The 22365-nt window shown below is 50.0% G+C and overlaps 1 protein-coding gene across 1 annotated transcript in view; it reads left to right on the top strand.

Annotated features, from left to right (window-relative positions):
• The window catches only part of ATP11C (ATPase phospholipid transporting 11C), an 82483-nt gene that overhangs the window by 55626 nt on the left and 4492 nt on the right, over positions 1 to 22365 (top strand). Inside the window, exons 24-28 of the mRNA XM_044426986.1 lie at positions 3927 to 4054; positions 8862 to 8997; positions 10918 to 10983; positions 11113 to 11216; positions 12328 to 12481. Of these exons, the coding sequence (XP_044282921.1) occupies positions 3927 to 4054; positions 8862 to 8997; positions 10918 to 10983; positions 11113 to 11216; positions 12328 to 12481 (588 nt within the window). The remainder of the gene's footprint in view (positions 1 to 3926; positions 4055 to 8861; positions 8998 to 10917; positions 10984 to 11112; positions 11217 to 12327; positions 12482 to 22365) is intronic.

Genomic DNA, 22365 nt, shown 5'->3' with positions numbered 1-22365 from the left:
AACGTTTCCCAAATGCCAGCCCCAAATTATGTCCACGGTTCCTTTGTGGAGACAGTTTTGGGAATCCTTGTAACCGTGTCACAAGCTATTACCTTACATGTAGTTTGCATGCGGTGGTGGCAAATTGTGGGTTCATTAATGCCAGGATGCCTGCCAGTAATGGGATGCCCAAACTTTCCGTGAATGACCTCTGATGGGCACAGCTGGGTTGTGAGTGTGACATGCAAGCCCAGATCGCCGTAACCCAGCAACAAACCATGGGTTCACCACTAGGTTGTTTGCCCCTCCAGCAACCCAGTACTCTGGGTTCACACATGCTCACAGTCTGTGTGCAGGCAGAGTGGAGGTTGTTTACTGAAGGCCGAAGCCCCTGGGGCATGCGTGGCTTGCATGCAGTGGGTCCCCCTACAAAGCATGCATGAACCCACAACTGGCTGCTATTGGTCATCATTTAGCAGGAGAAGAATGCCCTGCTCTAGATGAAAACAAACTAATTCATTAAAAAAAACCCCTTGCAGTTGCAATAATTTCTCAGGGGTGTTAAAGGTATTTGTTTCAGGGTTCAGTCTCTTTATTTTAGGTATTGCTTGACTATAAAAAATGCATCTCAAAGTTGTTTAGAGCATAAAAAATGGAAACACAGACTGTTTGCAGTTAAAATATTTTAATAACAGGGAATACAAAACGTTTCTGCCAAGCAAAACAAACACTAGTAGCGTGTAGGTAGGCAGTCTTCGATTTCCCTTATTCCATGTAAGCTTGTGAATTTGGGGGAAAAGCTCATCCCATTCCAGCACTTTTGTTTTTATTACTGTCCTTGCAACAACCAAGCACCACACCCCTCCATCAGTCCAACTTTCCACTTCTCTGAACAGCTCCCGAGATCTGCCTGCTCTTCAGATCCTTCCTCGAGTTCCCAGTTATTGCCATTCATTTTACACAGGCAGTCTCCAGGTCACAAGTGAGTTCCATGCCTGAGAGAACAGAAATGCATCTTTAAGTAGAATTTGTCTGCAAGTCAGATCACGCATTGTCACCCTCCACATTTGTGGGGATTGGGGGCACAAGACCCCCCCAAAAGTGGAAAAAGCACCAACTTCTCTAGCCCCCCCCCTCCAAATCACCAGTGCCTCCTCTTTGCAGCAAGGAAACGCCAGAGAAATTTCCCTCTCTGAATGGGGAGGGCATGATTTGGAGGCCTCGCTGCTCTTTCGCTTCCTTTCTTACTGGTGCTGATGGTTTTTTGCAGGTTTTTTTTTAATTAGTGAGCTTTATGGCAATTCATTTGTAAGTACAGGTTCTTTATAACTCAGACATTCATTACTCAAGGACTGCCTGTATTCATATCCCACCTGTTTGCCTGCAAAGGACCCAAAGCAGCTTACATACTCCTCCTCCTCCCTATTTGATCCTTACGACAACCCTATGAGGTAGGTTCGGCTGACCCATAGTCACCCCATGAGCTTCATGGCCGAGGGGGGACCAGGACCTGCATCGCTAACCACTGTAATACACAGCCTCTATGGCCCCAGACCACTGCAAATAATGAGATTCCCTTGCCTCTCCAGGGTCTCGCCTCATTTTTACCTCCATAGCCCCTTTAGATGATGCTTCACAAGAAAACAGGTCTCTACCCTTGAAGAGCTTACAGTCTACACTTTGATGTAGGGGAGATGAAGAAGGTGTTCATAGACACAACGGGAAGAACACGAGATTGCTCCGAGTTGGGCTTCTCTGGTGGGCTTGCAGTCTCGGGGGCCTTGCGGCAAGGGGGTTGCAGCCGCGCTCTCATGGAAAACAGGGGCTGGGAATGGAGAAAGGGGCCCTGGACCATCCGGCCCTTGCGCTTCATGTCCGTTGTCGTCCCGAGAGCAGTTCGCCCTTGGAGAGGCTGCTCGCTGCTCCCCGGCAGTTTAGAAAACAAAATGTGCTGCAAACCATGCCTTATCCTAACAAAAAAAACTTGCAAGGGGAGGCGCAAGCAACAAGGCTCACCATTGGAGCGGTTGTTGAAGCTGGATCAGTGACAGTCACCCCCCCAGACACAGGCCTGCACGCACACGCTCTGTTCGTGAAAAGGGATGCTGTTGGCTCTCGCAGCCGCGCGAAGCAGCTGCAGCCACAGCTTGGCGACTGGGTTTCCTGCCCTTTCCCCCTAAAACAGTGCAGGGCTTAAGCAAAGCCCAGGAAGCCTCTTTGGCCCCTGCCCCTAGCATGCCCTTCTAAGGCAGGTTGGAGCTGGGCTGGTCCATTAGCGGAGGCTTGCATAATAAGAAAAAATGTTGGCGGGCAACCTGATTCGGAAGTCGGATGGATACACACAGTGCATCATCTCTTAAGTGCCTCTGCTCTGTCCTGCCAGGTTCCAATAGTGACCTGAATTCCTTTGCTTAAAATACGATTTCCTCAAGGGTTATTGGGGGGGGGGGGGGGGGGGGGGGGGTTGTGTTTGCTTTTTACATTCCACTTCTGTTTCTTCTGTCAAAGTTTTGGCATGAGGCTTGGTCTTGCTTGGTTTCTTTTGTACTGTTAAGAGTTTCAGAGACAGGCAGAACGTCATTCCTGAGGTCAGTGGGTCTCCTGATCGAGTTGACCTTGGTGCCCTTGAAAGCGGTTGCACTGCGCATGGCTGGCATCGGCAGGGTGGTGCAGAAAGAGTGAATGCGTAGGATGCATTGGCTGGGCTCCATGCGCGCTGCCCATCCCTGCCCCAGCGTGAGTCAAGTAGGAGGCATACAATCTAAAGCTCAGTACAGAAGCGGCAACAAGGAAAGGAGGCGGCGTGGGTGCAGGGCCAGCATTTGCTTTGGCTGTATGTATTTATGCTGAACTGTGGGAAAGGGCTGCGTGGACATACCGAAGGTGACTTCTGAGGAGGGATTGCTCAGGAAGCAAGGCGGCATCTCGTGGGCCTCCCTTTCCCTGAGAAGCTTCCTGGAGAGGGAGTGTAGCTCAGAAGCGAAGCACCTGCCTTGGAAGCAGGAGGCCTCAGCTTTGCTCTCCAGCCCCTCCAGTGAAAGGAAAGACTCAGTAGCACGTGAAGAGAAACTGGCCTTTTCACCCAAAACTCCAGAGAGCTCTACTGCCCATCCAAGTAGATGGAACTGGACTACATGGACCTGTGCCTGGTGCAAGGAATGCTCAGGTGCTGCTCCTTCAGTGAGCATCCTGGGCTGGGTTGCCATCATTTGGCCTAAGGCAGGGTTTCATCATGCTCAGCAGGGGATGCGTGCCTTGCCATTTATGAAGGTCCGGGGCTCCCCCTGTACGTCTCTTTGAAGGAAAGACATTTAGGAAATATATTTTCAGCCCTGTCAATAAGTCCACAAAAGTCAGTGGTCTTCTTGTACTTCTGCAAGTCTGTTGTGGGCGCTTTGATGAGGTAGAGTTAGGGACGGAGGGCATGTTCTCAGCTTTCCAACAGATTTTCCAGCCGTGTTATTTTCCCGCTTGCCCTGAGTGGCTAAGTGCATGCCTTTTTCTAAACCTGAGACTGATTTCCTCTGGAAATCTTAAGCAGGAGGGTCCCAGATCAAATCAAACCCTGGAAGCAAACTTTGGGCACATCATGCGAAGCCAAGACCCCCTGGAGAAAACAGGAGGACAGGAGGAGGAAAGGAAGGCCAAGTAAGAGATGGGTTGTCTTCATACAGAAAGCTGCAGCCTTTAATTTCGAACAGCTGAGCAGGGCTGTCATGGGCAGGACATTTGGGGGGGGGGGTGGATTTCATTCATAGGGTTGCCATAAGTTGGAGACGACTTGATGGCACATAATCTCAGAATGAAGCAAGACCAAAATCTCAAACAATCATCATATAATTATGCTGGGTAGGGGCTGCGGGTAGTAAAGTGACTGCTTGGGAGTGGATGGGAGCAAGCCCGGTTTTCTCACACTGATGCCACCTCCTCATTTTTATCCCTTTAAGCCTCTCTATGACCCCGCCTACCTTACCATGTTCAACATCTGCTTCACGTCTCTGCCCATCATGGCCTACAGCCTGCTGGAGCAACATGTCCACATCGACGCCTTGATGGCCTTCCCAAAATTGTATCTGTAAGTACGGAGGGCTTTCCCTTGCCATCACGCGAGGGCTGCTGATGTGGGAGGCGAGGTCCAGTGGCACTCTGGAAACAGGATCCTGTCGCCATCTCCCTTCCACTGTACGCCGGCCAGGTGCAGGCCTGGGAATGCTGCCTGCTGGCCTCTAGCCAGCCAGGTCCTGCGGCTCTGGAGAGCTGGCTGTCACTCCCAGTAGCCTGAAGAAAAGGCTTGTTTTGCCTGATGCATTTCAGGGGAAAAACAACAACTTTTCTTTCCTCAGTCCCACGTATTTTCTTCCACAGCACTGAAAAGAAGCAGTTGCATTTTGCAATGGGCAGAGTAGACCTTTTCTTCCGGTGCCTGGGAACTTTCTTGCTCCTACTGTGGGGCATATGCATCCCTCCCCTTCTGGTTCTGTTTCGTCCATCCTTCCCGGTGGGCCAGAAGAAGGAGGCGTATGGCCCAGATGGATGGAAATGGGTTCCAGAGCTGCAGAAGGGACTGGAGATAGCCAGGCGAGGGATCATGGCCCCAGCCTGTGGAGGGACGGCAGGAGTGGGCATTTCCCCCATGTTGCTCTGATGCTTGGGATCAACTGGGGGCCTGCTGGCTGCAAGCATCCCTCAGGAAGGGTCTGGGACCTCGGCCTGGGCAGTGCCCTCCGGGTGCAGAGGTTAGGATCTGCCCAAGGACTCTGGTGCCAGCGGCCCATGAGACTGGCTGCTGGGTGCCTTGGCTCAGGAGCGCTGCAGCCCTTTGCACTCCGGTGGTCCAACAGTTGCACCCTCAGGAGGGCAACACTCAGTCCACAGATTGTGGAAGCAGCTCCCGTCATCTCTCGGACTGGGCTGGGGGAGCCTGAATGGACCACAGAGAATGGGCAGATGCCCTCTCGCCTGTTGGCAGGAGGTTCCCTTGGCTGGCCTTCCTGCCATACTTCAGAGGAAGCAACTGGAGATGCCAGTAAAGGCACTGGGGATGATGGTGACATGGGCAACAGCCAGAGTAGTTGATAGCCATTGGAACATGCTGATCGTGACGGTGCGTTCTCCTCTTTTCTCCTGTTTTCCTCCTGGTCTGCAAGGCATTGCGTGTCCTGCTATAGGTCCATAGATCAGGGCTGGGAAGTATCTACATTTTAACTCTGGTAGATTAAAAACCAGCCAACAATTTGCTGGTGCCTTGAGGGAGTTTGAACAACCTGGACAGAAGCGTCCTACTAAGTTCTCATCGTGATCCAGCAGTTGTCGCCTCTTGGCACCCTTCAGTGGCCTGCATGTTCTGTTCTCCTAGGTGGAGGCAACCCAGTGCAGGATTGGCACTGTAGGAAGCTGCCACCTGCACAGATCCTGTGGCAGCAGCTCTCCCCACCTCTCTGTGAGCCAAGCCACGTTGGGCGCTTAGCCACACATCTGGCAAAGTGAGCCGTCAAAACCGAAAGAGCGCCCTTGGCCTTGCTCCCGCAGACCAGCTGCTGCTGTCTGTCCAGGTGCCTGGCGTGATGTCAGCATCCTTGTCTGCATCCAGAGCATTTGCAGATGCAGCAAAAGGAAGGGGACGGGTGGAAGCGGGGCTGCCCAGGTGCGCCTGCTCCCCTGCTCTCCTTTTACCTCTGCCAAGTGCCGTGGAATCTCCTCCGCTGGCTATTTATAGCTTGCGAAGAGCGGCTTTCCTGACTCATCCAGTCACAGGAGCAGAGCCGGGGAAACAATCTAATTGCAAAAAACATGATGGCCTCAATTTGAATATTCACCCACAGAAGGAAGCGAGGCCCTGTGCACCGAGGTCTTGGGAAGCTGCTGCGCCTCAGCTTCCCCATTTGCTGCACTGCAGCTCTGTTGCTTCCCCACAGGGAAGGGATGGGGAAACGGCACCTGCAGGACTCAGCAGCTTCTGCTTCATGGGGCAGGCAAGAAGGGGTTTCTCAACCGCAGAATTAGCCCTGAGCGAACCTGAACCTGAAACTGATTGCTTCCCCACGTAGCAGGAAAGCTCTGCCCCTTTTGGCCTTGATGAGAAGTGGCAACACTCTAGCGAAGGGGAGGAACGGACGCACAGCCTGCGACTGCTGGAAAGCATCACTTGGCCCCTATTTCAGTTGTCGACTTTTGCATAAACACGTCATCTGGACACGAACCTGCCAAAGCGAAACTCTTTTAAAACCCGTAGATTTATCACATTGGGAGGAGGCATCACGTGCCATGCTTCTGTTAGAATCCCTTGATCTCCAGCAGGCTTAATTTCATACCCATGCGCTGTTTTCATTTCATATATAGAGACCTGCATTGCCTGTCTTTCTGAGAAGTCGTAACTGTGCATGGAAGCGTTTTAGTGAGGAGAGACTCTCCTAGATTTAGGAGAAAAACTACCTGAGACATCGCCTGAGCCCTGCGTTGGACATAGAAAAGGGGGAAGGAAAGGATTAGGATGCAAGGACAGCAGGCATTGATGTATAAATTAAAGTAGCACACCAACCAATTTATCATAGCAAAGAATCCAAGAAAATGTGTGCCCCAAATGGCTCACAGTTTCTTAATCCTAAGAAGACGATCAGTGGATTGATAGTGCAGCTGGATAATTGTTGAACCTACAGGACCGGACTGTGAGGTCTGCCTTTGCCAAACCTGTGAAAAGGGTTACTTTGAAGACTGACTCCCAACCTGGCTGAACCAATAATGTGAAAGACGTGGGTTTTCACTGGAGCCTAGCAGCTCTGGGAGTGGTTGTCCTAAAACACCTGGGGAGTGACAGTGAGAAGAAGATGGCAGGAGATAACCCATCCTCTTCAGAATGGCTTGGCCCCACATTCGGGCCAGAATTTCCTCCCAGGTTCTGAGCAAGCAGCTCTCCTCCTCTTTTTGGAGGATGGGGCCAGCCCAAGAGGAAGAGCCTGCAGCAAGAGCCAAACTCATCCCAGCTTCACTGGTTGGAAAATGGAGCCACAGAAAGACCCTCATGGTCCGAGAGCCCAAGGCAGTTTCCAGGCAAAATATGTGGAAGCCTTGGCCTGGCTGGACCCCCGAGCTGAGTAGGCATAAGGCAGCTTTCTAGGATACCTCTTGCCCCCAGGAAGCTTCTCTGATGTTCCCCACATTTCTTTAGCAACATGGTTGTTCTCTGGAACTCCTCTCTGAACAGAGTTGCCACGGGAGCCCAGCAGAGGGAGCCTGAGCCCACGGCTCCCCCTAGAGCCTTCCCTGAAAAGGCTGCCCTTTCTCTGGGCGAGTTTGCATGGCCCACGAGAGGGTGGAGGGTTGGCTACTTGCTTATTAACCCACTTTGTGGCCAACAGGCAACTGGGAGCTCGGTGGCTTGTCTTTTTCCCAGGGGGCTTTGCAACATAAGCCTTCCTGTATCTTAATATTCACTACAAAGAGGAACTTTTCTGGTTCCACCCCACCCCACTCAAATCACTACCCCTCTTCTGAGCAATCACTATGCCCAGAATCCTCCAGCAATTTACGTCCAGAACCTCCAGTCCTTGGGAAGTTTAAAATTGGGTTTGTAAATTTTTAAAATCATTATTACTCGGCTAACATGGTATGACCATTGCATACGTCTCAGTTTTTTGTTTCATGCATTTTAATCCCATTATTAACCTCTCTCGTGCTCTTGTGAAGCAGTGAAAGGCGGGGGGGAGAAAAAAGAAACAGTTTCCAATTGCATTAAGGGCATTCCCAAGTGTCATTTGTGCATCACTGAGGTGGCGCTACCAGACTAGCAAGGTGTGGCTGGATGCTTTGCAGCTCTCGCTTGCATAGTCCATGCCAACAAACTACCCAAATGGTTTGCACATCACAGCAAGATACCTGAAAACAACAACCCAGCAATGAGCTGGGGATCCTAAGGTTGGCTTGGGCATGGTTAACAGAAAGGATATGGCAGCCCACAGTGGCTCAGCAGGACTTTGAACTCCCATCTCCCACTCCTGTTGTATCTCCTTTCTGCGGGAGAGCCATGTGCTCCGGAAGACATAACTTTGTTTGTTTATTTATTTATTATAGCTTTTATAAACCGTACCTATGCTAGTGTCTCGGGATGGTTTACAACAAGCAACAAGTAAAATAGAAATTAAAATTAGCACAGCATGCATTGTAAAACACATTAAAACCAATTAGACATTAAAATAATGGGAGAATAAAAAGGGGTTTGCCTGGTGCTGAAAAGAAAGAAGCGTTGGTGCCCAGCAAGCCTCTCTGGGGAGCGAATTCCATAATTGGGGCACCACCACAGAGAAGGCCCTCCAGGTAACCACCCTCCTGATCTCTTTCAAGGGGGACTCCTGAAGAAGGACCTCCGCCTCAGATCTCAAGGGGTGGGGGGCATATAGGGGAGAAGGTGCTCCTTTAGGTACCCAGGACCCAAGGCCTTATAGGTCATCACCAGCACCTTAAATTGGGCCCAGACTTCAACTGGCAGCCAGTGTAAGCAGTAAAGGACCAGCGTTATATGCAAGGACTTGCCTGTCCCTGCCCTGTCCTGGCAGCTCTGTTCTGGACCAACTGAAGTATCCGTACCATCTTCAAGGGCAGCCCCGCGTAGAGCACATTACAAAAATCTGGTCAGGAAGTTCCCAGTGCATGGGTTACCGTTGCTAGGCATTGCCCATCCAGGTAAGGGCCATTTGGGGCTCACAGATTTCCTTGTGACTAGAGAGCCTTTGCTACTTTCCTGGCTCATCAAGTCAGGCTTCATCCTCCTGCCTGGCTCACCTCGCAGGTCCCGGAGAGGCACCATGCACAATACTTCTTTGCTGTGTTGCTTTCTGCACTTGGCACGCAGATTTAAACTCTTTCTTTTGCTGCGCTTTGCTCGGCAGGAATGTTTCCGACAATGCCATGCTGCAGCTGAAGCCTTTCCTATACTGGACCTTCCTGGGCCTCTTCAATGGCTGCATGTTCTTCTTCGGAACGTATTTTCTTTTCCACAGTGCTTCTGTGGAGGACAATGGGAAGGTAAGAGGAAAGCGTCCCTGAAGCCAGACTTACCCGGGCTAAGCCCAAGGACAGGGCACCCTCTTCCACCCATGTGCCCCTTCCAAAGAGTCTTTGTCTGCCACAGGGCAAAAGGCTTTCGAAATGCGCTGGGGGCAGGGGAGAGCTTCAGAGAAGGGTTTCTCATGTGGCACATGCATTTGCAAAGTGTGCAGAAAGCTGGACTTTATACTGGAAACATGTACATCTTCAAGTGTTCCTATATAGGTCTGGGGGCCTGGATCTGGCCTGAATTGGGCAGGCAGAGTAAGATGTCCACCAGAACAGCCCCAGAATTACATTTTACTCCTCTGTCTGGATGAAGAGTGATGGAACTACAATCCCTCATTAGTGTTCCGCTTCGAATTAGGGTTAGAAAACCTTCATCAAAAGCATGCTGAGTGCTGCCTTTGGGTGTGACTTGCTGAAGAAGGATTTTGCTTCCTATTAGGGCTTGGGGTTGCTTCACGTCTGGTTGTGGTTATGAAATCTGGCATCTGTACAGATGCGGCGGCCTGGAACTAGCCTACAGAGTGAGCGCTTGAGAAGGACTGCCTGCAGGCTACCTCTTGCCGTGCATTCAGTGTGGCTTCTAGATCGAGAGAGATGTTACTGCCCCTCTATATGACTCTGGGGCACCCACAGCTGGAGTCCTGTGTTCAATTATGGGCCCCTCATTACAAGAGGGATAGAGCAAGGTTGGAATCGGGGCAGTGAAGGGCCACTAGGATGGGCTGGTCTGCAGGGGAAGCCAGATGAGGAGAGACTGAGGGAGCTGGGCCTTTTCAGCTTGGAGAGGAGGACACTCAGAGGGGACCTGTTAGCGACATACAGGTATGTGAGAAGTGTCACATGGAGGTGGCTCGTGACCCTTTTTCCCCTGCGGTGGAGGGCAGGATGCACTCCAATGGAGCAAAGCTCAAGGAACCAAGATTCTGTATGGAAGTGCTTCCTGATGGACCCCTAGGGCATGGAATGGGCTTCCACAGGAGGTGGCTGAGGCCCCATTGGTGAGGGTGTTTAAGGACGGCTGGACATGTACATGGTAGGCATCTCATGAGTGGAGCTGGCTGGAGCCAGGGGTCAGACTAGATGGCCCAGTAGGTCCCTTCTGGCTCACTCTGTTTCTATGTTGTGGAAATGCTTTTTGCTTCCATCAATGGTTAGGCATAGTTTTCAGTTTGGACTTGGGTTGGAGTGAGAACAACCTGGGTCCCTTTACAGATCCAAAAGGCTGGATCCAGCATCCATGGAGTGGACAGAGTAAGCGATCAAACAGAATAGCCTCTGAGCTACCTTTGATCATTCCATCTAGATGGAAAAGGATGTGTGTTACAGTTTGAGTTAGAATAAATTGCTTTCTGGATTGGGAGGGATTTACATTTTGGGAAGGGTGAGTGCCAAGTTTTAGGTTAGGGTTCGATTTTGACCTTCCGTTTTCTTTTAGAAATACAAACAAACAAAAAACAACTGCCACTTTCTGCTTCGATGTATGCATTCAGATTCTGACAGAATTTAGTAAGCAAACTGGCCCATCCCCTGGCTTTGCTCTCAGTTGAAATGCAGAATATTGCTTTTTCTTTGGGGCATGTTGAGTCAGAGAAAGGAGTGGGGTGGTGGTGCAAGGAAATGCTAACCGGCTTTCTCTCCTCTAGATTTCATAGCTAGAGGGCACTATGACTTAAGGTTCATTTTTAAAAGATGGCAGTAAACGCTGAGTGTTGGTTTGTAAGATGTGTTGCTTTTTGTGGCAGGCATAAGCCACGTTCCCATTACAGTTGGGATATATTGTTGCTGTGAAAAGCAGAATCTTTTCCAGCTCCTCCATTGCTTCCCTCATGCTCTCCACCCTTTTCCCCGACACTTGACAGGGCAAACTTCTGAACTGATTGTGTTTTCCAGATGGCGGGAAACTGGACTTTTGGGACAATGGTCTTTACTGTGCTGGTGTTTACCGTCACCCTAAAGGTTAGAGTTCCTTCTACATTTGGGGTTGTTACTGGGACTGTAGCCATCCAGATTCCTTGCTTGGTGTTCAGCTATTCCAGTAATCCTGTTTGGTAACATGGCTGCTTTTGCTTCCTGTTTCACACCTAGCTGGCATTAGACACACGATACTGGACGTGGGTAAACCATTTCGTCATCTGGGGTTCCTTGATCTTCTATGTGTTTTTCTCATTTTTCTGGGGAGGAATCATTTGGTAAGTGTTTTTCTCTAAGTGAGTTCTACTGCAGTCAGGGAGTCCTCCACTACCCAGCACCTCAAATTTTATTATATATGCATATTGCTGAAGTTTCCCTTAAGGAGAGTTTTGGAGAAAAGTGTCAAATAGATGAGATGTTTTCTTCTGTAACTTTATCATCAACATTGCATTTATATCCTGCCTTTGTTCCTCTTGCAAGGAACTCGAGGCAGCTTACAAAGTTCTCCTTTTCTGTATTTTCTCTTCGCAACCACAACCCTGTGAGGTGGGCTAGGCTGAGAGTTAGTCTCTTGCCCCAAGCCGCCCAGTAGTTTTCATAGCCAACTGGGGATTAGAACCCAGATCTCCTGCGTCCCAGTTCAGCACTCTTCAGCATGACACCGCATCGGCTCTCATAAGCTGACTCTTGGTGGGTAAATAGAAAGAAAGGCTGTTGATTAAAATAATAATACAAAGAATTCACTACTACAAATCACAGAGTGGAGTTTAAGAGGGCTTCAAAAATAATTAAAGCTCTTTAGAGGTAATATGGTAGATGGGGCAGGTGGGAGCTCAGCCCTATCAACCCACTCGCTACAAAACCTGGTGAGCGGGTTCAGACCACACATGCAGGTTGAGAATGGGTTGTCGTTGAACTGTAGGTAGTTTCTGAAACCGGGATTTATCCTGTTTTCTGAACCCAGCCGAGGTAACAAACCACAGTGAGCAACCCGTCGTTCACAGCCCAGTGACAAGTGGAAGGGGTCTTCAGGCCCGGGAGAAACTCAATGGCTTAGAAACATTATTTATTTAATAGATTTATATGCCATTTTTTACCCGTCCAGTCACTGCTCATAAAAATGGAGCCCTCACTGCACATTTGCTAATGGGGGGTGGGCGGTGGGGACAAAGCGGAGGACAAAATATGTTTCCTGCCAAAGCCTGGCTATCATCCGGAACCCGAAGCAGCCCTTCCTTGCAGGCCCCGGGTGCAGCAACTTCCTCCTTGTGTGAGGAGACTCACTTCTAAATGCTTTATCTGGATGCCATGTGTGAATCACAGGCATTGCGGCAAAAGGGTCTTGTCCACACATCATGCACCAGTGTGCCCCTTTTTCTCTCCATCCAGGCCTTTCCTGAAGCACCAAAGAATGTTCCACGTCTTTGCACAGCTGCTGACTTCCGCAACCATCTGGCTGGGGATCTTTTGCCTGATCTTCCTCTCCCTCTTCCCAGAGATCCTTGTCCTGACTTTCAGAAATATGAAAAGAAAAACCCATCAGGTAAGGAACAAACGGACCGGTTCTTTGATTTCCGAAAAGGAAGAGTGGATCCCCCTCTTCTGAGCAACCAGCGGGTGCCTCTTGGGCATAAAAGCAGTGCATCTCTGCAGTTTCACACTTCAGAACATTTGGAAAAGCTCTGCCTAGTTCAGCTGTGCAGCCGATTAGCTAGCCATGCCTCGTAACCAACATTTGCTAGTCTAAGCAGCGGACACCAGCTCCTCCTAGATCTCCACAAGAAGAATGATCACTGACTCTTCACCAGCTGAGCCATCGGTCCTGCCTGGACCCACAGAGCCCACAGATGTGCAAGAACTCAGGGAGGGTTTTCCAGGCGCCTCAGATTCCAGTTCAGACGCCTCCTCCTGTGAGATTCATCCGGAAGCCTAGCTAGGGGTGGAGGCTTCCCTTGCAGGAGACGTGCATGGTTTTTAAAAGGTCAGAGGAAGTCACAAAAGCCCCCCCCCCCTCCAGTCAGGTGGCCACAGGATTCTGGCCAGGGCCAGAGAGCTCTCCTGAGCGAGAGCTGATGCTTCACTGGACCACCCAGCATCCATAATCTCTCAGGAGCCACGGAAAGGAGTGGTCCTCGAGACTAGCAATTTATTACTTTGCAAAAGCGGTGGGGAGGGGGCTGTGTGCTTTGCCCCTTTCGGCTCAGCAGCAGGATCTCTCCCTGCTCTCCTCCGCACCATCGCAGGTGTCGCCCGTGTCGGCCAGCCCTTTGCAGCTGTGGCCCTCCAGGGATATTTCGAAGGCCGAGGCTGCGGATGGTCTCACCACCGCTTTCCTGCATCAGTGGGGGGTGCTTTCGCTCCCACACACCCGTGCAAGCCCACCATTGGGCTGGATCGCTCTTGTGCGCCACGTTTTTAGAAACGGTTTCTCAGGAAGGAACTGCTGGTGGGGCCGTCCTCCTGAAAGCGCTCCTCTCGAGGACCCCTGTCACCCCACCAACTCCTTCGCCCTTCCCTTCCAGCTGTACCTGGGGGTTGGCGTGACATGAGCACCGGGGCTACTTATCCTGGTTGCGTTCACTGCATGCCAGGTGAAGAGAGGGAGGAAGTGTGTGGGGCAGTGGCATGTGGCAGATCCATGCAAGGGTGGTAGGAAGAGCATGAAAGCGTCAGCCCGATATCTGGAACCACACTCAAATGCCTGCATCAGTATTACGCTTGCACCAGCTCACGTATATTTGCACTCAGATTGGCACAAGGTTCTAGTGCACAAATGGCACTTCTTTATTTCTCATTTTTAGGTCCCAGGCCTGCCACTGTTAACAGGGGTTTGATAAGTTTAAGCAACACCTACTATAGTTTCTTGTTACTTTTTATTTCTTCTTTTTTACAAAAAGGAAGTTGAAATATAGAGATATGTACCATTGTGTTAGTTTGCACTTTTCTGTGGGTTTACAGTAAATTCTGTACACAACTAACCTGTGGAAGAGTTGTTTTTGCTAGTCTGCAGAGGATTTTATTTATTAGACTGATAGCTCTCTCCCCCCCCCCCCCCGCACCGCCCCACAATTCTCCTTGTGCCTCCTGTACAAGTTATCCTCAGAGGAACCCTGTGAGGTAGGCTAGGCCGAGAGACAGTGGCTGGCCCAAAGTGCCACAGGTTAAAAATGAATGCTTGGGAACTGGGACCCGTGTGATGGGCTCGAGGCAGCTTTGCTAGGGTAGCCTGATGGCTGAATAGCAAGTTCCCCTTTCCCATTCTCCCCCTCAACAACCACCACCCTTGGGCAGAGCACTCCCCCCCCCCACTCTGGGACCAGTGTGCCGCCTGCGATTGGGTGCAGAAGTAGCACTTCTCTTCCTTACGGGATCGCTTTAGGAGTTGCTAAGCAACGGAGGGCTTTGAACACCCACGCAGCCCTTGTGAGGAGAGATGCCCTGGCCGGGGAAATCTTCCTGCCCTGACTCGTGCCGTTGGAGACCCACGAGGCAGGACCTTTTGGACCACCAGTGCAGGCATGGGTGCTTTAAACTTCCAACCAGCTTTAAAAGCTGTGTGTGGGGTGGGCATTCCTCCCCACATACACACTTTGCATCATCTGAATTTTAAAGATGGGCAGCATGTCAGGTGGCTGGGTCACCCAGTACTCTTTTAAGTAATTCCAAGGCATCCAGTGAAGGGGCAGGAGAGAATGGGTTTAATGCATGGGGGGCGGGGGACATGTTTTTTTCATTTTCCTATGATCAGTGTCCCCCCCTCCCAACAGCTGAAGCTATTAGCTTTAGATACAGGGGAGACACGTATTCCCCAGTCCCTGAAGGAAAGCAAATTAGGCGAAAGGGGAATTTAATGGGGAATACAGCACGAAGGTGAAAGGGTTAACACAAGAAGCAGTTTCTGCTTCTTAATTCAGTTCCTTGGGGCAGGGATTTTTTCCCTGCTCAGCGCCCTTCTGATACAGGCTGATTTTAATATACATTTGGATATTTTTTGACCTTGAGCTGAGAGCTGTGTCAGAACACTTGGGAAACCTGAAGCCCAGTGGATAACCAGCTTCTTATCCATGGATTAATCCCGGAGGTGTGGCTCAGGATGCTTTGAAGCCGTTCACAAGACTGGATCCTGCAGGCACCCTTTTCCTCCTAGGATGCTGAAATGGGATATTTGAAGCAGTTGTGAAGCCCAGTCTCCCCACCTTTTAGAGCAGAGCCCCCTTTTCTTTTCTTTTCTTTTCTTTTCTTTTCTTTTCTTTTCTTTTCTCCCTTCCCTTCCCTTCCCTTCCCTTCCCTTCCCTTCCCTTCCCTTCCCTTCCCTTTCCCCTTGCTTCGCCAATCTACCCACTGCTCAAATATATGTGTGTTGTTTCTGTGCCTCGGATCCACTTCCTTCTGCTCACCAAATTTGGTTGCCGGCCCTTACGGACCCCTGCCCCTCTGCTTCAGCAGTAGGTCAGTCCAAAGCCATTTCTCCCTCCTGTCTATAGCTCTCCTTCCTGAGCAGGTTCCTGTTCACAAGCACAGGAGCACACAGGCCTGACTTTTCTTGATCAGATGGCAGCCCTAGAAACCCAACAATGGAGACCTGAGAGACCCCAAACTGAGCAACGTGGGGGGAGTGGAATCACATTTAATTCAGTTGAAATTGAAGAGAGTGGTGATCTTTGTGTGTGCGCGCACTGCTGCTTTTTTCTTTTTCAGTATGAGGTTTAAAAACCCCCCACTATCTACACAACCAAGAGATGAATCAAATGTATATTGAAGGGCATCTGAAGGACTAACATGGAAGCATGAAGCCGAGGTGCCCACCAGTCAACCTCCCTAGGTTTCTTTTTATCTGAGAGGTTGCATGTTCATTGAATTCCACATATGTCTGCCCCCTTCAATTTTCTTTAAGTGCAGTTACAATCACAGGACCAAGCTGAACTGCTCTGGAAAGGAGTGGTCGCAGTGGTACAGCTTCTGGCCAGTCTGAGCTGTGCATAGCCGACTCTGAAAACCTGCTTCCTCGTGAATAGCATCCTAGAGAGGACTGTGCATTTGAACTAAATGTGGGGAAGGTATTTGCAGCCACCTGCTCTGCAAATTATGTACCTTTGCAAGCACCCTATCAGAGGTATGAAGCGCTAAAAAAAGGGGGAAGGCGTGAGCTTTCCTGTGCAAAGAATGGCTGTTTTACTCAGAAAGCAGATACGCTGCTTTTTATCCGAATCCTGTGGCGTCAAGCTGAGAATGAGGAAAGGCATTGTGTATAGAATGTACGTATGCACAGTCTATTCAAGAGAGACATCCAGGTGCCTAAGAATGATCGGGGCACCTTTATCAGGACGGGCTGCATCTGAAACAGCCGGTCTCTCCTCCAGTGCATAAATGAACTGTGGAATACAGAAAGGGGGATTTTGGAAGACCACATTCCCTTCTGATCCCCCGTCTCAAAAAGAGTATCTGGGAGAGAGAACAGCAATCAAAATTACCCCAAGTGGTGGAGACTGTGGTGCTGCTCAGTCTCCTTTTTAAATGGAGAGGGATAATTGGACTCGTTGGCCAAAACGCCTGGAGGGGCAGCATTTCCCACCACCCGTTTGAAGAATTTTCACTTTGCTTGTCAGCTGAAGACTTGTTGTTATGTGTGGTCAATCTGTCTCTGACTCATGGCGACCTGGTGAGAGGAAGCCCACCGGAATGCCCTGTCCACGCCATCCCTAGGTGAGGGGAGTGGGAGTGAGGGACACCCCCTCTTCCCTGCGGCTTTCACTCCCCAGACAAAAGGAAAAAGAGGAAGGGAAGGGAAAGGCATAAAATAAAATTATACAGTGACCCTAACCCACCCCCTTCTCATAATACCAGGACTCAAGAGACTCCTGGTTTAATTTATATGATGATAAATAAACTCAGGATAGACAAAAGTTCCTCTTCACCCAATGCATAATCAATTTTCTTGGCAGCGGCATGGTCGGCGGCCAGGAGTCGTTAGCTCAGATGGCTTTCTGAGAGCATTAGATGCATGGGTCTCTCAGAGGCAATTGGTTGTGAGACAGGAGCACTGGAGCCTCTGTGTTCAGGAGCACTCTACCATTAGGAACAGAGACGGGGGGCTGCTTGCCTTCCTGGACTTCCCAGGGACTACCCAGATGCTCACTCGCAGAGACAGGATTCTGGACAAGTTTGATCCAGCAGAATAATTCACAAAACGCTTGACTGCTGTACGGAGATAAATACACCTCCCTCACCCCCTCCTTTTTTCTCTTTCTTTTTTTGGCAGCCTCTTCCATTTTTCTCCTTTCTGGATAAACTCCCTTTCGAAGGGCATCACAGGGTGTTCATTTGTACTCAAAGCCTTCCTGTCTGAAACCTGCTTTGCTCCCCTTTCCCACACGCTCACTGTTCCCCCTTTAATCAATGCTATTATCAGACTCTTTTTCTGCCTGATGACGTGTTTTGGAATGCAGAGCTCATTGGTAATTTTTTCCTGGCTTTTTTGTATTCATCTCTCTCTCCCTCCATCCCTCCCTCCCTCCCTCCCTCTCTCTCTCTCTGCAATTTCCCGTGTTTCTTTTGTGTCATTGTGAACCAGGTAATGAAGCTCCTGCCTTCATCTGGAACTTCCACTATCTTCGTCCTCTCTCAAACCTCCAGTAATCACAGCTTCTCTGAGTGAATAAGGTGATTTTCTTCTCCTAATCAGACACCCCTAGCTGGCCTTCTTTCTTTCAGCCCGTGTAACCTTCTGATAATGTGTCTCTCTCTGTCTGCCTTGGTCTTCGTCTTTCAAAGAATTAGCCTCTGCTGTATTCACAGGCCTCTGGAAAGGGGCCCCTTTTTGCGTGCTGTTCCTTTTCACACGCTTTGTCTCCCACGAGCTGGGGAGGCATCCTCGCCCGCTCCGTGCAGCCACACCATGTTGGCATGGGCAGTAGCCGAGGGACAGATTCAGAAGATCTTCTTTTGCCCCTGCAGGTCCAGGACTTCCCAGCGCCTGAGAGCGGTGAGTTAGGCAGAGTGTGAGGGACTTGTTTCAAGTCACCCAGTGAGCGTCATGGCCGAGCAGGGGACTCCACTAGGACCCCCTGGACCCCCAGCCAAACACTCTCACAGTGGCTCTCAAGACTTAAGGCAGGATAAGGAGAGAGTAACACTGCAGACTGTGGGGAGAACATGTAGGTTTAAATTATCTTTTCCTGCAAAAGAGAGAAGAAAAAAGGAGCCATTCCCTGCAGGCAGACAACTAGCACAGCAGGAAGTGGGCTGGAGTACAGTCTTCCTCCCTTACATGCCAGGCTGTTCTGTGAAATCCTTGCAGAGCTTTGTTGTGCTGGTGATGCTGCAGCAAAGCCTCCAAAAACCACGTTGCGATTGCATGCTACTGCTACTGTGAATGCCCCCCAGCCACCCTCTTTTGCTGCATGGAACAAAGGTTTCTGTGGGAGGGAAAGGGGTGTTGGGCAACCCCTTGCTAAGGAGAGAATTGACCCACGCAGCCGTGCCAATGGGTGCTGCTTGGCAATTGAAATTCAGCCCCGATGGTGTAGTCGGGGGCCATTCCGAGAGTCCTGGAGCCAAAGAGGTAGGTCGTGGGACTGCAAGGCCTGGCCCTGGGGAGACCGGCAGCATGCCCTGGCGATGACCAGCCCCTTGCACTCAGCGCATGTTCAGGGACTCCGGACCTGCTGGAATAACCACCAGGCCCAGGTCAGACATTCCCTGAGTGAACTTGGACAGATCATGCCAGCTCCCCCAACTGGGTGCCTTTCAGACTTCGAGGAAGGTTCCTTTGAAGTGTGGGTTTATGAGAAATCACTGCCCACAAAGCTGAAAAGGATTGATCTGCCCAGGTCAAGGAAATGCTACCCAAATGAAACAAAATTCTCCGTAATTAACTTCCGAAAGCATGAAACATAAGGAAATGATCGGCACCACGTTTTCCTCCTCACTCTCCACACTCCCATTTATTCCAAGCTGTGTGCACGTTTTGCTCCAGCTGGCACCTGGACTCCAAAACCTGACCGAAAGAGGATGAGCTGGGCAGGAGCAAAACCAGATATGTGTAAGATAATCTGTTCTGTTTTGTTCTGGTCTAAAGACCTGGACAGGGTGGGGTATTTCTACCAAGGCTGGCCCATCCAGAAGCTTCGCAGCACTGGCCGGTCACGGTCACAGGCACCGCGACCTTCTGAAGAAGGTGCTGAGAGGCTGCTGCCCTCAACACACTTGGCCAGGGTACCCCGTCCCCGGACGCCTGGTTCCCTGCTAAAGAGAGAGGAACCCAGGGCGCTTGCAGCAAGTGTACAGCTTCTGTGATGGGAAGGGACCCTCATGCCGGGCCTGCGAAGCCTTAGTTCCCTGCCCTCTTCCCCAAGCGGCAGATTCCACCTGCCCAGGCGTGCTGTGTGGCATGCCAAACGTGTGGGCCCTTTTTGCCAGGAGTAGGTGGGTCTGTGTAAAAAGCAGCACCCAATCCACCTGGCAGCACCAAGAGCAAGGTGATACAAGAGCAAGGTGCTTGCCGCATTTGCTGCTCTTTTCTTTATCGTCCTGTCTGTCCGATGTTGTTTGCTAACCATGCATTTTTCCCTTCCCTTGAGCTGCTGCCTGCTGTTCTGTTGGGTTGTTACCTTCGCCATGCAGTGCCGTGCACGTTCACACGCTTTGTGCTGTGTTTTGCCTCGCCATTTACAGAGAAAAGCATGCAGTAGGGTTGCAGGCGATGCAGTGCCATCCAGCCGATTGGTCAGACCTCTCCTTTTACGAACGTTCTCGGATGAATCTAGTGTATTGTAACAGGTACCCCATTCTCAAGAAATAGAACCTGAACAGGCACCTGAAGTGTGTGGGCTTCTTTTCTCCCTGTCCTCTTCGGCAGGCTCCAGAGCAGCAAAGCTTCAGCTTCGACAAAAGCTTTGCCGCCATCTCGGCTGAGGCTGGCAGATACTGGGAAAAGAAGGTGCGAGGGAGCTGGGCTTGCTTCTCTGCTCTGCATGCACCCCTGTGTTTTCTGCACCACGCGGGTCCTTGTGGCTTTTTTCTTTGTGCCCGTGAGAACTGGGTCCCTTGCACCAAATAGTAGTGATACTGCTGGAAACATTGCAATCTGGATTCGTTATGCAAATGAAGGGATGTGAATGGCCACCATGTTCAGGCAATACCTTCTCGGAGCAGAATGCTGGGTTTTTGGGGTGCCCCTCAGTTGACACACACGGCGTCCTCCAGTATTCTTTTGCGATCAGGTATTCTCCGCTGGACACTTGTGTGATTAGGTCTTGAAAAACTTCTTCGGCAGGGATGGGCAGCCTGGTTTGGGACTGGAACTCCCAGCTACTGAGTGATGGGGCCCATAGTCCCACATTTCTGGAGGGTAGCACATGGTCTTCTGCTCTCGAGGTAAAGAGCCCTCAAGGGCTGTTTCTGAGTTTGGATTACATGGTTCAATTTGTGCAGCTTCTCTGCTTGGTGAACCCTCTGCTCCATTAGGTTCTGCGGCATGGAGTTGGTAGCAGATGGCAGTCCTAGCACTTGGCCCAGGATTTTCACATTAATGCAGATTTCCCACCAGTGTGCAAGGTGTGTGTGTGGACTGCCTGCAGTTGCAGCTCAGTGTGCAAATGGACATGGAGCCACTTTGCAGACCCTTTCACATCCCTTCTGGAACTGCGTCCCCTTTTCAGATGTTTGCAGAGGCAAATTTGGTGCATCCTCCCAAGCCCTGACATATTTTTGGAAAAAGAAAAATAATCTGGAATGGGCACAGTCCTCTAAATATCATGGATACACACTTCAGTACCTCCATCTTGTTTTGATGGGCCATGAGACATTCTTGGTGGATTTTGCCCAATGAACGCACAGTGCTGATTTCTTAATGACTTAAGAAGTGAACCTTTCAATAAGAAATGCGCTTCCATTTATTTATTTCCAAGCATTCCAGCATTGTACCTGGGAGGCATTTATCTATCAATCTATCCTTTCCCCTATTTATTTCTTTATTTATTTCCATGCTCCCACATAGCAGAAGCTCTCTGATTAGTGATTTGATTATTTGCATCCCTTTGCTGCTTGTACATCTGCATGACATAAACCTTGCAGAATCTCAGTATGAGCACAACTGGAACTGTGGTGGTTTGATTATTACTGAGATCCAATAACATACGGAATTCTTGTGTGGCTGCCATATGTACACTGGACATGATTCATGCCTTTCATATCATGCACACCTTCCCTACGGGTGTGACTCCCAATGTGTTTTAATTAATCATATGTAATTGAGTGAAAAGAATGCCAAACCGGTTGTTCTCAGTGAAAACATCATCCTGCAGGTGTGAATGCTCTTCTCTCCCATGCATAATATGTCCATCCTGGTTTATAGGGACTGGTTTGACCGATGACACAATGTGGGTGGGAAGAGAAAGAGCAAGTGCCTGGCACCTCTTTCCCCTGTACCTTTTTAATGTGTGCGGTTCGACACCTGCATCTCTCTGCGGAGCCTATGTTCCCATCTCTTCCAATGGCCAGATGTACAAGGCAAGTTTGTATCGCACAGTCCAAGTGAAAAGAGCACTGGAGCCATCAGACTTCATTGACTGGAACAATTTGGGGAATGTGAAGCAAGCATGACATTTCCACTTCTTGTCTGGACTGGGATAGCTATGGCATGCCAGCTTCACAGCTGGTTATAGGAAAATTGCACGCCTGCCTAACCAGACATCCCATTCAGTTCAGTGGCATTTGCTCCCTGGCAAGCGGGCTAGGATGGTGTTGTCAGTTGCACGCATGAGCTTGCTCGGACGATCTGGTTTGTGGGACACCTCTGTTTCCCCATCTAGCGAATTTCCCCATTTCCTGATTCTGGAGTCCCTTAAGAGGCCTTTGCATTTAAGAACTCTGCATGTGCGAATGGCCAGGTCTCTTTCTGTTTAAAGCAATCCTTTTTTAATTAAATTTTATTGTTATTTTTCTACTAACTAACAAAAAGAAACTAAAAAGTCATCAGTCATCAAAAACATCAGAGCTACTGGGTCAGCCCCCCCCCATCCTTTTTATGATAATCCATAAGCATATTTAAATTTATGCATAGTCTTATTTCTCTAGGCAATAATAAAAGGAATTCCAAGTTTGATAGAATGTTTAAAACAATCCTGATTCCAGGTATGATCATTCATAGAATCATAGAATAGAAGAGTTGGAAGGGGCCATGAAGGCCATCGAGTCCAACCCCTGCTGTTGCAGGACACCAAGTCACACCACCCCATTTAGAAGCCCCGTAACTTCCTGAGGTTTCGTTCATGTTTTTCATGACTGACTGCACTGCACATGGCTCCTTCAATCCACTCACAACCCTCGTTTTCCAGTGTCACTCTGGGTACCCAAGTCCCTACGGAAGTACAGTCAACCCCTGCCCATTCCTTCTTTGCAGTCACCCTGTCAGTCCTTAGCAGCTGT

Source organism: Varanus komodoensis, unplaced genomic scaffold (genome assembly GCF_004798865.1).
Source record: "Varanus komodoensis strain SLA01 unplaced genomic scaffold, ASM479886v1 scaffold18_1, whole genome shotgun sequence".
Classification (NCBI taxonomy): domain Eukaryota; kingdom Metazoa; phylum Chordata; class Lepidosauria; order Squamata; family Varanidae; genus Varanus; species Varanus komodoensis.
This window is presented reverse-complemented; position numbering and strand designations above follow the sequence as displayed.